This window comes from Eumetopias jubatus, unplaced genomic scaffold, assembly GCF_037043125.1.
Source record: "Eumetopias jubatus isolate StellerSeaLion01/CBP00866 unplaced genomic scaffold, mEumJub1_p1.0 scaffold_17, whole genome shotgun sequence".
NCBI lineage: Eukaryota > Metazoa > Chordata > Mammalia > Carnivora > Otariidae > Eumetopias > Eumetopias jubatus.
In genome coordinates this window covers 41,255,104-41,272,503 of record NW_028274823.1, presented here as the reverse complement: position 1 = coordinate 41,272,503, position 17,400 = coordinate 41,255,104, and the positions used below count along the sequence as shown (strand labels likewise).

At 42.4% G+C, this 17,400-nt stretch overlaps 1 protein-coding gene across 7 annotated transcripts in view; it reads right to left on the bottom strand.

Moving 5' to 3' along the window:
• Positions 1-584: 584 nt before the first annotated feature.
• The window catches only part of ERCC6 (ERCC excision repair 6, chromatin remodeling factor), a 77,121-nt gene continuing 60,305 nt past the window's right edge, over positions 585-17,400 (bottom strand). For 5 of the 7 annotated variants that reach the window (XM_028098673.2, XM_028098675.2, XM_028098674.2 and 2 more), the window contains 10 exons: positions 13,664-13,759; positions 11,515-11,730; positions 10,961-11,071; positions 10,445-10,564; positions 9,923-10,017; positions 8,256-8,401; positions 7,469-8,170; positions 5,740-5,944; positions 5,066-5,144; positions 585-3,964 (listed from right to left, as the gene is read on the bottom strand). In XM_028098673.2, the coding sequence (XP_027954474.2) occupies positions 3,545-3,964; positions 5,066-5,144; positions 5,740-5,944; positions 7,469-8,170; positions 8,256-8,401; positions 9,923-10,017; positions 10,445-10,564; positions 10,961-11,071; positions 11,515-11,730; positions 13,664-13,759 (2,190 nt within the window). In that variant the 3' untranslated portion in view covers positions 585-3,544. Of the gene's footprint in view, positions 3,965-4,729; positions 4,941-5,065; positions 5,145-5,739; positions 5,945-7,468; positions 8,171-8,255; positions 8,402-9,922; positions 10,018-10,444; positions 10,565-10,960; positions 11,072-11,514; positions 11,731-13,663; positions 13,760-17,400 lie in introns of all 7 variants that reach the window. The other 2 variants (XR_003608367.2, XM_088020137.1) reach the window with 2 other exon arrangements.

Sequence of the window (17,400 nt, the reverse complement as noted above, 5' to 3'; positions counted from 1 at the left end):
GGGTCCTCTTACGGAGTGTAAATGGAAGGAAGCAGTTTCACTACATCCATTAAAATTAAAAATCTGTCATTTTTTTCAATTATGTAGAATTTAAGAAAACAGATGAACATAGGGAAGGGAAGGAAAAAGACGAAAACAGAGAGGTAGGCAAATCATAAAAGACTCTTAACTCTAGGGAACAAACTGAGGGTTGCTGGAGTGGAGGGGCATGGGGGGATGAGGTAACTGGGTGATGGGCATTAAGGAGGGCACTTGAAGTAATGGGCAAAGCTGGGCATTGTATGCAACTGATGAATCACTGAATTCTACCTCTGAAACTAATAATACAGTGTACACTAATTAAATTGAATTTAAATTAAAAAATTTCTAAAAATTTTAAAAATCTATGTCATTTTTAATCCAGCAGTTCCATGAAGGTAGAGCTATAATTTCAGGGATGAAAAGATGTCTTGCATATAACATTAAATGAAAAGCTAGCTGCAAAACAGTAAGGAATATATAATCCCGTCCATGGGATTTATATATTAAATCACACCTACAAAACAAAGCTACTTCTGTGATAAAGAGACTCCAAAAGACAGTGGTTTTAAGCAAGTCAGGAATTTATTTTGCTCTTAAGTAACAGGTAGAAGGAAAGCAGTTCAAGGCTGCAGGCCAGCTTCTCCAGCCTCAACACACAACCTCTGTAGCTCCCGTATCACTGCTTAAGGTCCCCCCAGAATCTCAGCCAGCAAGAGGAGTATACACCCAATCCCTTATTTAAGGGCCCAATCTGGAAGTTCCACTCATATCCCACTGCCCAGTCACAGGGCCACAATTAACTATCAGGGAGGCAGGGAAGCTGAGTCTTCACCTGCCAGGCGTCCAGGTAAAACTCCAGAAAATCATCAGTAAAGGAAGAAGGGGGAAATGCTATAACAGCAGCAATCTCTGCCACCATGTATTTGCAAATGCATGGAAAAACAGCTGGGAAGAATAAATACACACTAACTATAGTCCTTATCACTGGAATAGGAACAACAGTGAGGAGACAATAATTGCCTGAAATTTTTTAAACGGTGATAGTATATTCACGTATGAACTAGGAAGTTTTAAAATTTCACAAAATTTTAAAATCCTTTATTGTAGCTTGATACCAATATAACACGTTAAATACATTAAATCTGTCTACATTGTACAAAGCTTTTAAAGTTCCAAAAAGTAGATTCTATCTAAACGAATAAGTTACTCTCTATTGTTAAAAATATTACACTTAGAGTATCTTCCTCGAAACCTCTCTACCTGGGAGGTATGACAACGCTTACAGATGCCCACACTGAGAAACAGGCAGGACAGCGACCTGCCCAAGGTCCTAGCATGCCAGTGGCAGAGCTGAGACAAGAACGAGAGTGAGGACCACCCTGCTTGTACTGCATCATAACTTTTGATGGCATTTTCTATTTGATGAGAAGGCTACAACTTCTCTCACTCTTGAGGCGCCTGGGTGGCTCAGTCAGTTAAGTCTGCCTTCGGCTCAGGTCATGATCTCTGGATCCTGGGATCGAGCCCCTCATGGGGCTCCCTGCTCAGTGGGGAGTCTGCCTCTTCCTCCCCCCTGCTCGTGCTCTCACTCTCTCTCTCAAATAAATAAATAAAATCTTTAAAAAAAAAAAAAACTTCTCTCAGTAGAGTTCAGATTTCAGAAAGATAATGAACTGCATTCAATCTGAGAATAAGAGGGAAGCAATTTTCTTACAGGCTAATGATTACAAAAATAAAAATAAAAAAAGAACTTCCCAGAAACAAAACTGTCATGAGTTTTGACTCCCTTCTGAGCCAAATTCTCAAGTTTAGGATTTATTGAGCTGTTTAAAAATCCCTTCTATGACTTCTAGATAATGATAGCAGACTGAAGAAAATAATAGAATCTTTTTCCTCTAATACATAAATCACTCTAAAAACAGAATAAAATGAGTAAGCCAGAATTCAAAAAAAAAAAAAGGCAGCAGAAAATCCTGGTGGGAATCATGACTCTATGACATCTCCTGCCTAGGGGGAGGGATTCTTTGGCCCGAGCTATTTAACAAAATCTCCGAACAGAGGGGTAAAATGCAAATCCTCCAACCAGAGCTGCATGGTGCCCAGCAGAGGCTCTTCCCAACCCCCAAACCCAAATCCCTTCTCTCTGGGTCACAGGGAAGAGCATACAGATATGGACAGAGCTGCTCACTTGCAACATAAGCAAGATGTAAAGAAATGGCATGGGAGGAAGGCAAGCATGATACAGAAAAAGCAGAGAGGAAAAACATGCCACAGAGAACAAACCCAAGAAACAAACTGCATTGTGACAGCTCTAGAAGAAATTTAAGCAGTGTAATGAATTTAAGAAAACCAGACTTCAGTGCTGAGATGATAAAACAACAAAGAGAAGGAAACAAGAATATCAAAGCTAGGAAAACAAACTGAGGATCAAAACGACACCATCATAGAACTATAAACACATAAGCAACAGCCAGAAAACAGCTGAAAACCAAATGTCTAGTACAGGAGAGTCACGGAATGCAAAGGACAAAGAGAGGTGAAAACAACTGGAAAGAAGATGATACATAAGGAGAACAATGGTGCCCAATACAAAGTAATCAGCATCCTTAGAAAAGCAAACAATAAATAAAATTAAAAATGCTCCAAGTCACCTCCCAGCGCACAAGCAGAGAGAGTGGGCCACGGTGGTGGTCACTACATGGCAATCATGGCATATCAGCTGTGGTCTGGAGTGATGTTTCTGTGCATGTGTGTGTTCTATTTGTACCCACTTTTGGTTCTGCTTAAGATTTGTGTTAAGATAATATATTTTATTTTCCTAAAACCAAGAGTCCCCATAGGGGGTAAAAAGATGCCCTTTGCTTAAAGGTAAGCCAATATAAGCTGAGTACACTACAACCTTCTGCAAGTACAGGTCTCATCATTTATTACCAAGCTATTTCATGCTTTACTAATGAAAAATACCTGCCAATTTACAGTACCTTAAAAGGAAGACTATTTAAAGGCAATTAATATATTCAAAAGACAGTAAGTCTCATTTTTTTATGGGTGGCAAATGATAAATTTAAACGTTTAAAAGCTACGCACCAAAAATAAGTATCTGTTATCAAATACTGGTGAACTAATTTATTGAACAGGTCTGACTGAATATAAGACATGTTTTTAGCACCAGTAAAAATAATTCTTGAGATTTCTGGTCTACAAACATCTAAATGAGCAGTAATGTGCTCCCTGACGGCATCTTCTGGGTAAAGGAACAAATGTGATCCAAGGATTAACTGTTAGGTCCCTGATTTTGCAACATTAATTCATAGTGTCAGAATAAAATAATCAACCCACATATTTTTAAAACTTTTAAGTTTTAGAGATGAATTTCTTCTTCCTTAAAGTTTTAAATTATGAGGTAGATATCATTCAAAGTAAACATCAAATGCAGCAAACTTCTGTTGACGAACATGATTATTAATCCCATAATCAACAGACATTTCCATTAGGAAACTGAAAGTTTAAAAAGTAATGTTGATCAGCAGTATTCTGGCTTAAGTTTCCATAGTCCTTCACCACTAGAAGTTCTATGAAAAGTGCAAAGATTTCGCAACAGTTCTCGAAAGACACAAGACTGTGAGGCTGATAACTTGGATTCGAACGCCTGCAGTATCTCGCGAGTGCTGGCCTGGCCATCAACACGGGCCTGAAAAGCAATGAAGTTTCTCATTTCCACCAGTAGGTCATCATGTTCAGTGGTGGAGGATGGTGGAACAGATGCCTCTTGGTGCGCATTTTCACTTTCCAGCCGCTCTGGCAGAATCAGGTGGTTCCTAGCTCTCATTTTAGCCAACAGTAAAGACGAAGAGAGGGACCCGGGTGAAGACTCTGCATCTTCCACTTTTCCACTGAAGTGCTCAGAAGCATTATCCTTTCCATCCTTTCTTGTGACACCATCCTGGAGAAAGAAGACCACTGCAGTGACACGTCAGCTTCTAGTTCATGCTCCCATTACTTCCCCCAAAGCCCTGAGGAGCCATAAACGAACACTTGAGCCTAAGGCAGTGAGGCTGACAGGAAAGAATGAGATCGCCGAAGAAAAAGGGAGGGGGCAAGTCAAGCACTGAAATCCACCCACCATTAAAGAACATTTCTGAAAACACCCAAATCCCCCAAACTGCACTCTTCACTTCATCACCATTCTATGTGTGTATGGGGGGGGGAGGGCGGGCAACAAGCCTCCCTTTGGTGGGAGAGCGGGTTCCAGGAGGTGCGGATTCCGCAGGCTTCTCCCGTTCTTCCTCCCAAATCCACCCCGATCTAGGCACTGCGGGACAAGGAACAACTGCAGAACTGTGCTTCCTTCTCTTCACTTTTAAATCTTTTGACTCTTCCCACTTTACGCCTCATGTGAGTTGCCCTAGAACAACAACACAAATCTAACTTTTTTTCAACATTTCTACTGCTAAAAGAACATAACATGGGAAGTCAAAAAAGGTTATTAAAAAATAGGAATCTGAACTTGGGAGTCTTCAACTTTTATCAGCAACATAACCCTTGACCAGAAAAGACCCAAGAGAGAGCACTGCATAACAGAGTTTGGTCTGATCTTTTACTCAGTGAAGCACTCAAGGCGCCCAGGGGGTCACAGGACAGGGAGAGACGGGCACAAGGCTCCAGCAGCTAGTAAATTACACACAACATTTGAGGGGGTTTTCTCAACCTTCATTTTAGAGGGTAGTGCTCTCTGAAGCTGGTACTTCACCTCCGGATGGAGCAGGCTGCATGGGCAGCAACTCACATCACCTATCCCCCGTGTTCATTTTCTTGGGGCAAAACAGAGATTCTGCTACAGATTTGAGTTTAAGACTCTGTCTTTTACAAAGTTGGCTGGTCCTTTTAGCTTCAAATGAAAATGCTTCATTAATCAGAGCCTACAAAACAAATACCAGGTGTCATTATGCCAGTGTTTTTCCTCCCATCTGAATCAGGTTAAATTTTCATGGCAATTCAATCACGCAAGTCTCAGACATGAAAAGCAGCTAGGCTATCATATTACCTGGCATTTCTCCGTTGAAGATGTTGAAGAAGGATGCTGCACAGAGAAGCTGGAATTCCTTTTCTGACCAAATCTACTCCTAAGTAAGGAAAAGAATCACAGTAGATAGAATGTTTGCTTTTGTGACTTAAGAGATGAAAATGCCCTTTCAACAACTTAATCTTTTCCTGGAAAAGTTTTCTTCTGCAAGGTTATTCTTTGATAGCCATGACGCTCATCCCCTTCAATTTTTCTACTTTACTCTCCTAGGAAGTAACTGATGCATCTCAAGTAAGAACCACTCAGTATCTTGTTCAACATATGATGGAAACTATCCTCAAATTCCAGGTAGGAAGATTATTCTAAATCAGTATACCAAATAGCACAGTCATTACTGATTGCGGAACACCAGCTAATCATCTCCTTAAAGTGTAATCACTATCCTGTGTCTCTTATTTTTAACATCAACTCTTAAACAAAACAGATCACGTCTCCTTCCCCTGAAAACTCAGCTTCGGAAAGCAGGGGACAATGTAAAGGAAGGAGGTCAGATTCTATGTCTTTCCCCAAGTCCTGCAAATCTGGCCGACCCAATCCCTCCCTGAGAGATTTTCTACCACACCTGCCCTGGCTCTATTCCTAGCCTAGACGGTATGGCCTCCTCCCATGCAGGGCAAAGCAGTATAATCTCTTACTTTGTTCCCGCTGGTGTGCCAGAAACCCCCCGGTGGCCCGTCCAGGTGGGAACACCAGACGCCGCTCCCAGACACTGCTGGCGGGAGAGCCTCAGCGCTTTCAGGGCATCCTGGGCCACCCGGTTGGCCTCTGCCTCCACCAGCACATAATCCGGATTGGCTCCATCCATGATGGCATCGTGTTTCATGACACTGTGCACACCGACTAGCAAGAACAAAAGAAACCATGACATATTGTTTCAGTTTGTACACAATCACATTTTTCTTCTGTATAGTCTAGTATGTTGTGGGTAGAGAAAAAATAATGAACACTTTCAGCTATTTACCAAGGTGACTATCATGACCCAGGAACTTTACAAATGCTGTTGCCACTCACCTTCATCATTACCCTACAAGGTAGGGACTATTCACTACCCGTTTTATAATAATTGAAGCATAATGCCTTTGTCACCACAACTTCAACATCCCTGCTATCCAGAAAATTTTAAAACCTCTTATTAATCAATTCTTTATTGAAGGGAAAAATATAAAAATATAAACCAGAATTATAGAATTTTTAAAAAGTAATGATCATGAAAATGAATTTAATGCAGGTATGAGTGGAAAATTCACAGCCTTAAATATTTATATATCCATAGAAATGAAAGAATAAAAACAAATGAATTAAACTTCCAAGTCAAAGAGTCTTATAAAAATTAAGCCAAAAAAACTCACTGAAACACAACAACAAAAGCACAAAGAAGAAAGTAATAAAGATAAAAGCAAAAACTAATGAGGTAGAGAACAACCATAGATCTAATTAATAAATTAAAATGCTGGTTTATGTTTTTAAGAAAAATCACAAAATAAACCACTAGCTTAACCTGACCAAAAAAGGGGTGGAGGAAATACACAAAATTAGAAATGACCAGAGAGAAATTATCTTGAAACAGAAACAAATTCTTAAAAAACTGTTACAAGAAGATTTTCAATGCCTCTGTGCAAATAAAACTTGAAAACTAGACAAAAGAGATCATTTCCTAGGAAAAGACCAGGAACTATAGAAAAAAGAGTTACCAATAAACTACCTTACAAAAAAGTATCAGGCCCAGATGGTCTCTTTCTGAAATGCTGTACAGAAACCTGGCCTTCCCACACCGAGAACCACGAACAGTGATGTCTGGTAACTCGGGGCCATCACACTGTGAACCCAGTGAGTGCCAAGGCCTGAACAAGACAACACCCCCAAGGATGACAAAGCTATGCAGGACTGCCTGTCCTCCCCGGTTCTGAGCAACTGTTGAGTCTGCTTTCCTGAGTCTTCTCCCTTGATGTGAGCAAGCTAGCTTTCCTACTTCCAGAGTGTCTGCCCTGGCCTGCCCCTGCCTCTCCCCCATGGCTGTTACTTTAATCTCCTGTGGTTGGAAAATCAGGTAAATACACCACGTACAAAATCTTCCTATCACCCGTTCAGTAGTACAAACCTACTTAAAGCATTACACCCCTTCTGTGTGTGGTTGTAAGTCAAGGACTGTTGTTCTCCAGAGTTTCAAATTCCTCTAGGTCTTCAGAAAAGAGAGGTGAATACGATTTTCAAAATGTCGATACATTTCAAATCTGAATTTTAGAGAAGAAAAGATACTTCCAGTTGAGAGCCCACTCTGCCCTGTGAGTCAAGGCTGCCACTGCTAGAAACAGCCTATTCCACTTGTTCCTAGCACACCTGCAGCAAATTTAGCAAAAAGATTACCTGACTTTTTGAAAAGCTTTTCCAAGACATAATCATCATGGCTCTGTTCACTGGTCTCACTCTCGTTTTCACTGTCCTGCTTCTGGTACCGCCTTTTCTTCACGAGGTGTGGAATTCGAGTTCCTTCAAACTTGGCATCTCTGCGATGCTTAGGGCTCTTTAGCTTCTGTGTTGGTGTCCGATGCTGCTCCAGGGGCTCTTCTTCCAGTGCACTATGTTTCGTTTTTGACTTGTGCTTAGAAAAATTACTTTCCGATGGCTTATTCTCCCAAAGAGGCTCTGTCTGAGCCTGGCAGCTTTCTCTTCTGTTGGAAAGACCCTGCTTTTCATTGATGTTTTCCTCACTAGACAGCCCGTCCATTTTGCTGATTCTCAGAGAATCTGAACAATCCCCATGTCCACTAATCACGGATGATTCCCCTAGCCTAGACACTGTGTTCATGTCTTCTCTAGGCCCATCACTGCCAGGTGGAGTTCTAGGGGTTTGGGGGGCATCTTTCAAAGGATTGCATGGATCAGAAGTTACTGCATTCACTTCAGCTCCTATAGCTGTAGATTTCTCTTTAGATGATGTGGCCTCGTTTGTGGATACATTAGAATCAGGAAACTTTTTGCATATTGGAACATTACGGTCTGCTCCAAAGGCCGGCGGAAGTTTTCTTTTTAAATGGAGCTTGGGAGCCTGAACTTCTGAGCCAGTTCCTGCAAAGGGGAAAAACACGCTCAAGTTACATGACATAATTCTTCTGTACTTTATTATTTTAAGTGAACATATTTTATGTAATACCTGCAAAAATAGCACTTGTTTCAGTACTCTGGGATGCGTCAGGACTCGTCAGAGTGAACAGCTCATAAAGATCATTGGACTTGAAAAATCGCCTTTGCTTCGGATCTTTCAGCACTCTGTTTGTCAGAAACTGTTTGAAAATTTGTCTAAAAAGATAAAAGTTGAACTGGTATAAAACAATGTTTAGCTGCACCTCAAAATCCTAGTTATAAAACAATATGAGAGATACGATAACTATAGCTGAACAAATGTCTAAATCATCCCCAAGCTTTTCTCCTTGGAAAATTACAATTCAGAAAGTACATAAAAGGGCGCCTGGGTGGCTCAGTTGGTTAAGTGACTGCCTTCGGCTCAGGTCATGATCCTGGAGTCCCAGGATCGAGTCCCGCATCGGGCTCTCTGCTCAGTGGGTAGTCTGCTTCTCCCTCTGACTCTCCCCGCTCTCATGTGCTCTCTCTCTCAAATAAATAAAATCTTTAAAAAAAAAAAAAAAAGAAAGTACGTAAAATATCGGGTGGTCTCCCATGCTTGACAGAATTTAAATCACAAAGAGCATCTTATTTATACCCAGTGAGCTTTTTCAATCTCCAAGATCCATCACATGTCAGGGATCACCTTTCTGCATACAATCATGTGACTCACAGCCTCTCTGAGCTGGAAAGAGCTGGATTCCGGGACTCCTGGACCAAGGGTCCCCTGCCCGGCCCTCCTCAGAACCCTTCTGTGATGGGTTTCTGGAAACGCTCTTACCTGGCCTTTGCAAAGCTTTCCTTTGGAGCCATCTCACCCACCTTCTGCTGATTCACACTCTAGCTGAAGCTCCACACCATCATCACTCCTGCCCACACGCTGCCACAAAGCAGGCCTGCTCCCCCCTCCCCCCACACCTCCCCACCCCAAGGCTGTAACATGTCTAAGAGGAAGCTCTCCCTCACAGGACACAGCTTGTCTCTTGCCCTCTCAGAATAAGGCCTTGAAGAACACACACCTATCAGGGAGTGCCCCAGTGCGTGGTGGAAAGCAGGGAGCCTCCCTTTAAGAGAGGGGGTGCAGTTCAAGAATAAAGTCTCGGCAGAGGAGGGGGAGAAGGTGGCCGTATCTCCACCCCACTGTTAAAGGAACCCTTGTCTATACCCCTACTCGTTGTACAGAGAGATGGAAAAAGAAACAGGTGTCCTAGTCAACCTCTCCCTCAGGGGCATTTGAGTCAAAGACCACCAGGCTACCCACGCAGATCACAGCTGCATGGTGTGTGAAAATTCCCGTATCTCAACTCTGTCACTTCTTAAAAAAAGACGGTACACTATAGAAGGTATATACATTTCTCTTAAATAAAAATTAAGATGAAGTTTACACATAAGCAGTCCTTGATGTTTAGTAAGGTAGAAAAATGATCAGGTTCAAAGACATTTTTTAAAAACTCACAATAAGTCATCTAAGCTTACTTTAATGAGAAAGAAAAAATACAAAAAGGAAAAATAAAACCCCCTCACATATCCTTTAAGTTACAGTAACTATTGCTCTAAGATAAAAACACTTTTTCAAAGCAATACATTTAAAACCTTCCCAGCTCAGCCCGGGCGGCATACTTCTATAGCTACATGGCGCGCGGGCGGCAGCCAGCAGAGCAGTCTCCGGTCACGGAGCGGGCCACCATCTGCACTAACCGGTGGTAAATCTTTTCTTCAATGGTGCCCGCAGTCAGCAGCCTGTACACCGTCACTTGCTTCTTCTGGCCTATCCTCCATGCGCGCTCCCGGGCCTATGGCAGAGAGATGCATTTCAACGAGCGCCCTTCCTGATGACAAGCGCTTACTAAAAGAAACAGAGACAGCCAGCTGCTTCCTCCCCCTGCCAGAGCCAAAATTCTGCCTAATGACACTAAATACACCTCAGGCCCATTAAGGAAGATAAAAAGGCAAATCTCAAAGATAGATTGAGCCACCTCTACCTGAAAAACAATGTGTGTTTGTAACCTTGCACTCTCTCTTTGTACCCTAGATGTAGCGATGCATGCTACAGATAAAACTGCTGAAGATTCTTCCTGTCTGTGAGGCTAGACGGTGTCTTCCTCCATGCTGAGGACTAGGCAACAACCAAGATGGGAGCTCCATGTGGAAGCTGACAGGGGCACCAAAGGCCCCTAAGGGCTGGCCACTCAACTGTTTGCCACTTGCACACTTCTTTACCTGTGTGTCTGTGCTTGGGTTCCAGTCAGGATCATAGATGATGACTCTGTTTGCCCCCGTCAGGTTGACTCCTATGCCACCCACCCGAGTGGTCAGAAGAAACACAAATATGGATGTATCCTAGAGTAAGACGCACAACATTCATTATGCACATTTAAGACTAGTTACAGCTCTTCCCCTCTGTCTTTACATATTCTACACAGGGAAACCTCTTCCAATACAAAGGATGGGTTATGTCCCAGAGACCGCTGGTCAAGATGCCATCTCACGGCTCGTTTTTAATACCAATTATATTGGCAATATCTCAGAGTTGGCTTTTCAAGAAGGAATATATACTCTTTGTTTACACACCCACACACACACACACCATCCAGGAATGCACTGAGTTAAAAGCAGAAAGTCTCCCTCTACCCGCTGCCCATCCCCAATGGAGCAGGGCTCAGGTGGGTGAGGCAGTTCTTCCTTCCACTGCACAGAGAGGCACTACTTGGCTTTACTGTTAAATTCACTTGTTACCTCATTATATCTTGTAATCAGTGGTTGTCTTGAAGCTATTGCAGTGGTACCATCCATCTTGAGGTAAGAATACTTTTGAGCTCTAAGGAATACTTCAAGTATATCCAACATCTGTTTGGGAGAGGGGGAAGGGGATAAGAGTTTTAAAAATCAAATACGCACCTCCAGTGAGGTCCACGTTTGTCTAAACAGTCACACCTTCCCCAACAGGCTTAAATTAAAAGGGGCTTCTTGCTTTGAGGCAGATAAATATAACTTCTACGAGAGTATTTTTGGTATTTCCCTATTGCTAATTCTTACAGGGCATCTAAGTTCAGACCCAAACCTGCTCACACCCTAGAATCACATGGTAAACTTTTTAAAAAAGCCAACTTCTAGGCACCAACTCTAGAGAGAGATCCAAGCTCCCAAAGAGATTTGTAGGCTGCCACCTCAGTATCAGCAGGTGAATTTGCTTTTAGAATCATTATTTTAGATTATATCCCATTTTCTTAATAACTGGTTATAAGTCTTAAAGAACCAAATTGTTTCTTGTATGAGGTCTGTATACTCACTTGTCTTGACTGAGAAAATAGCAATACTCGTTGACCCTGCCTGTGCCATATTTTCAACAAGGACTCAACTACTATCATTTTCCCAGAGCGTTTCCAGTATCCAAACTGATCTTCTTCTAGTTCATCATCTGGAATACCTTTAGGATTCTTTGGGCCTCCAGAAAAGAGATCAGGGTGGTTGCAGATTTTTCTTAGGGCTACAAGTCCAGAGAAAATCTATGGTATAAAAGAATTACGTGCATTTGGATTATGCCATGTAAAATAACATTCACTTGGGAAGGAAGGGAAGAATGCCATTCAATATGTAACACAGATTAAAAAGTAATTAAAAAGTGCCTGGATGGCTCAAGTCAGTTGAGCATCCACTCCTGATTTAGGCTCAGGTCACGATCTCGGGGTCGTGGGAACAAGCCCCGCAACGGGCTCTGCACTCACCACGGAGTCTGCTTGTCCCTCTCCCTCTGCTCCTCTCCCTGCCCATTCCCTCTCTCTCTCTCAAATAAATATTTTTTAAAATCTTAAAAAAAAAAAAAAGTAATTCTTCACCAGCTTCTTAGCTTCCTCCCTATTCTCAGCATATTAGGAGCTAGAAGAAATCAACCTTCATTCATCTTTTCTTGATAAGGTAAGTTCTCTAGAAACAAAAACATATCTGCATGGGAAATACACAAATGGGAGATACGGGGGTGGTTCACGGGGGTGGTTCACGCAGCAGAAGGGCACAGGAAATTGGGAGTGCCTGCCCTCCAGGCCCCAGCAGGAGGGCATCCTTCACAGCTTTCCAAGTGTGACTCAAATCAAGCTCATGAGTACAAACGCTCAAGGAGAAAAGATAAACCGTAAGTTAAGCCAATAATCAGAAAGTATGGTAGTTCTACTAACAAACAAGTTAAATAATAAAAAATGTGAACAAATCAGGAATATTTCAGAACTCCCCCAGAGTCATCTGTAACTCCTCTGTCTGCCTCTAGATCTGTGCTTCCAATACAGTGGCCACAAGCCACAGGAGGCTAGTCTAAACTGAAATGTGCTGCAAATGTAAAATATCCAATTTTGGAGACACAGTTTAAAAAAAAAAGGTAAAATATGTCATGAATAATTTAAAATTTTTGATTATGTATTAAAATGACATTTTAGATAGATCAGGTTAAATAGAATTACCAAAATTCTCTTTACCTTTTTTAATATGACTATTAGGACAATTTAAAATCACACATGCAGCTTGCATTCTATATCTACAGGCCAGTGCTAATCTAGACCACCTAACGCTTCACAACTTGGAGGCACGTGAAGATAAGGGCAGATTTAGGAGAGATGAATAAATGTGAATGATTTAAGAACCTCTCATTGAGGCCAGTGATTGATGAAGTAAAAGAAATAGTGAGCCATGGCTAAAAGAACTGAAATGACTTCCTCTGGAAGAAAAAGCATGCAGACATGATGGGACACAGGCAGCCATGCCACCCGCACTCATCTCTTTATCGACCTCTGTTTATAAGAAGGGAAGTGTGTTTGAGAGAGTAAGATGCTTGCTACTCAGCTGTACCTCCCATGAGGACAGACCCAAGACTAAGGAAGTTTTATGTGTCTAATAAATAGAACACAATTTACACTTTAAGACCCTGAAGCACAAAGAAACTGAATAGTTCATATGGAGCTTCAAAGTATATGCTGATAGAAACTTACTACATATGCTTATTGAACAGACCTTTACCAACATCTTTTGCTGAGTATTGCCAATAATGCTGTTATTATTATTGTTAATAATAAAATGTTATTTTATGTTATTACTTACACAAACATTTATAATAACAATTCTTCCTTCATGCCTCTGCTAACCCCAGCAGTTGGGGACACTTCCCTGCATCCTGCATAGGACCAGACATCCCTGCAGGACTCACCACTACAGATTCTGTGTCTAGCACTACTCTTCTGCTAGACCACGTGATGTGGGGTTCAAGTATAACCATGCTGCAATGCAGACAAAAGGAAGTGTGCTCAAATGTAACTGCACATTCTCTTACTTCTGGAAGGGCTTTGAATTAAGAGATGGTTCACAGCCAAGTGTTTCCAAGAGGTAACTGTGAAACATGACTAGTACTAGCTTCCTTTCCTCCCCCACTTCCCTGCTCTACAATTCATTTCTGACCTGCATATCTCCATTGAGAATTCTGTAAACTTCTTTGGAATCGATAAAATTTTGGTAGACTTTATGTTGTTCCTCTGTAAGACGGCAAAATAAGACCTATGGGGATAGAAAAAAAAAAACCCAGAGAATTAATAAAATAATTAAAACATCAACAAAGTTTCTAATCAAAAAAGTACAATGTGTACAATTTTAACCATGTAACTCTTATTTTAAAAAGCCAAATCTCAGAGCTAAACAAAGACACAGCTACCCCTTCTCATCAGCCCCTCCACTTCTGCCATCCATCCACCTCCTGGTCCCCACCTACTAACCCAACACTCCCCCAATACCGGCTTCCTTCCCACAACAAAGTTCAGCACCAGATGCACAAGCCCTCCTCCACCCTAGCCTCCAAGTGCTCAGACTGTCTCACTGCCCCTGCCCCTCGCCCACGCTTCACTTCAGCACACCTGACCAGAGACCCTATCCTGGAGGCCAAAGCACAGGTCCACGAGTTTACCAGACCTGTCCATCCTCCCAGCCCAGTTATGCCTGTTACTCCATGCCAGAATGTTCCTTGACTTTCTGCCTCTCAATCCTTTCTTCATGTCCACTCTATTCCTTGGCTAGTCATAAACCCAAGACATTTTCCTTCAGCTACCCCTTTGCCACCCACTACATTTGCCTTGTAAACTTCCAAATGAAGACTGACTCAAACACCTGCCTTTTCTACTCCTTTTATGCTAAGTGCTGAGCACTGCTGGAGAACCTCACCCATCTGGGCAGTGTCTTGCTCCTGGTCTCCGGGAGAATTCTCCAGGCACTCCCTGCTCAGCCCCTTCTGTAAACCCATAATGGCTGTGACAACACTCCTCATTCTCCCCAAGCCACCTACTGACCTACCCACCTTTGATTCAATCTCTACTTTAAAAAAATCAAATGGGACGCCTTAAATGTCTGCCTTCAGCTCAGGTCATAATCCCACGGTCCTGGAATTGAGCCCCTCATCAGGCTCCCTGCTCCCTCCCCATGAGGAGTCTGCTTCTCCCTCTCCCTCTGCCCCTACCCCCCTGCTCCTGCACACTCTGTCTCAAATAAATAAAAATCTTAAAAAAAAAAAAACAACAAACAAAAAAACATCAAAAACAGAAACCAAAGCTATCAGTCATGATTCCTATTTCACCCCCTAAAATTGATCTACTTTATCAACCTCACTTTTTTTCCTTTATTTTCAGGGGAACAGCCAGCTCCCTGTTTGGGAAGAGGGTAACCCTCTGACCTTCATACCAGATCTAAAAACCCTCTCCTCTTCCTCTGGACAGTGCTCTGCCACCTTAGACTCTCCAAAAAGTAATGGAGAAAATTCCCTAAAAGGATTTATGTATAATCACCATCCCCACATCTTCACCTTCCAGCCTCTTCTGGTCTCAGCACAAGCCTGGAGGGCATGTCCACTGAGAAAGTGCTGTGGACAAGCTCACTAATGACTTCCTAGCAGCCAGCCACACCGAGCCCCTAAGCCTCAGGTTTCCAGTTCCCCTAACCTACCTACTGCCTTTCTGCCTAGTCCTCCTGTCCTCCCAGCTAGCCCCTCCTGATACTGTCTCCACAGTGCTGCAGCTTCTCTCTTCTCGTTCCATGTATGAGCCTCGGGCAACCTCATCCCTGCTCATAACTTTCACACCTTCCCTGCTCAGAGGTCATAACTACATCCCCGCCTAGAACTGTCTCCTCAGAACCTGAGGCCCACTTATAACTGCCTTTGGGGCAGGCAGATGTACCGTGAGCACTTCGAACGACCCAAATCAACTCACAAATACCTCTTCCACACTCTGTCCTTTTGAAGTGTCTGGCAGGAGATCTGTCCCAGCATCTCAACAGGAAACCTGGGAAGCACCTGTCAGCCCTCTGTGGACTCTGGAAGGACCACCTAACTCATCCCTTTGCCTCCATTTTCCTTCTCTTCCAATGCTTTCATATGCTGCCTGAGTGATCTTTTGAAAATATGAACCTGAGTATTTCTAATTCCTGATTTCATAAATTTGTATTTCAGTCTTTTAAATACAATGGCAACAGAGAAAAGCCCTTCCTCTGTTAACCACAAGGTTAACTGAACTCATTATTCACCAGATGCTTAGTTTCTGCAAATCAGTTTTAGGTGTTACATGGCACTTTAAGGTGAGTAGTAAGACAAAGTCCTGAGCTCAAGGAGTTCTAGTCAAGAGCCTAGTGGAATCTTACAACTTCTGTTGTGGGAAAGCTGTGGGGGTATGATGGGTGGGTACCGTGGAGGGGGAAAACCTCCAGGGAGAGGGAACATCACATGCAAATGGAAAGACAAGTGGCACATGTCTGGAAAACAGGAACTGTCTCCAAGCCATGGGCCTTGGCTGCTACACGGATTACAAAGAAGAGACATTCTGGGACTCCATAGTGAAAATAAATTGGCGCAAATAAGCTAAATCAGGATTCTTGATGTTCGGAAGAGGGACATGAAGGTATGTCAGCAGGAAGACAAGCCGTGGAAAAACTAAGCCAGTGACGCTGTGAGATACTGAGTGGAGTGGAGAGTGCCAATGGCTGGGAGAGCAGTCAGATACTGGCTGCCCTAATTTAAGAGGATGTGGAGCAAAGAAGCGAGAGCATGAAAAAGAACCAATAAAACAGCACAGCAACTGATGGATTTGGAATTAGACATAGCAGAGAGCACTGTGGCCTGAGACACTGGCAGGAAAGGGAGACCTGTAGAGAGAATGCTAAGATCAAGGGTTGACTTTGGAAATGAGTTTGTGGGGAGGGAAGAGGCAGGGATGAAAGCAGTCTTGGTGACAGATCTCCAAAATCCTTTATAGTTTCGACACTTGGCAGGCCAGAAAGGACTGGCAAGATATCTTCAGAGCACTAAACGAGAAAAATATGCAGCCAAGAATACTATATCCAGCTAGGCTGTCACTGAAAATAGAAGGAGAGATAAAAAGCTTCCAGAAAAAACAAAAACTAAAGGAATTTGCAAACATGAAACCAGCCCTCCAAGAAATATTGAAAGGGGTACTCTAAGCAAAGAGAGAGCCTAAAAGCAGCAAAGATCAGAAAGGAACACAGACAACATACAGTAACAGTCACCTTACAGGCAATACAATGGCACTAAATTCATACCTTTCAATAGTTACCCTGAATGTAAATGGGCTAAATGCCCCAATCAAAAGACACAGGCTATCAGATTGGATTAAAAAACAAGACCCATCCATATGCTGTCTGCAAGAGACTCATTTTAGACCCAAAGACACCCCCAGATTGAAAGTGAGGGGGTGGAAAACCATTTACCATGCTCATGGACACCAAAAGAAAGCTGGGGTGGCAATTCTTATATCAGACAAACTAGATTTTAAAACAAAGACTGTAATAAGAGATGAGGAAGGAGGCTATATCCTACTTAAAGGGTCTATCCAACAAGAAGATCTAACAATTGTAAATATCTATGCCCCGAACATGGGAACAGCCAATTATATAAGGCAATTAATAACAAAAGCGAAGAAACACATTGACAACAATACAATAATAGTGGGGGACTTTAATATCCCCCTGACTGAAATGGACAGATCATCTAAGCAAAAGATCAACAAGGAAATAAAGACTTTAAATGACACACTGGACCAAATGGACTTCACAGACATATTCAGAACATTCCATCCCAAAGCAACGGAATACACATTCTTCTCTAGTGCCCATGGAACATTCTCCAGAATTGATCACATCCT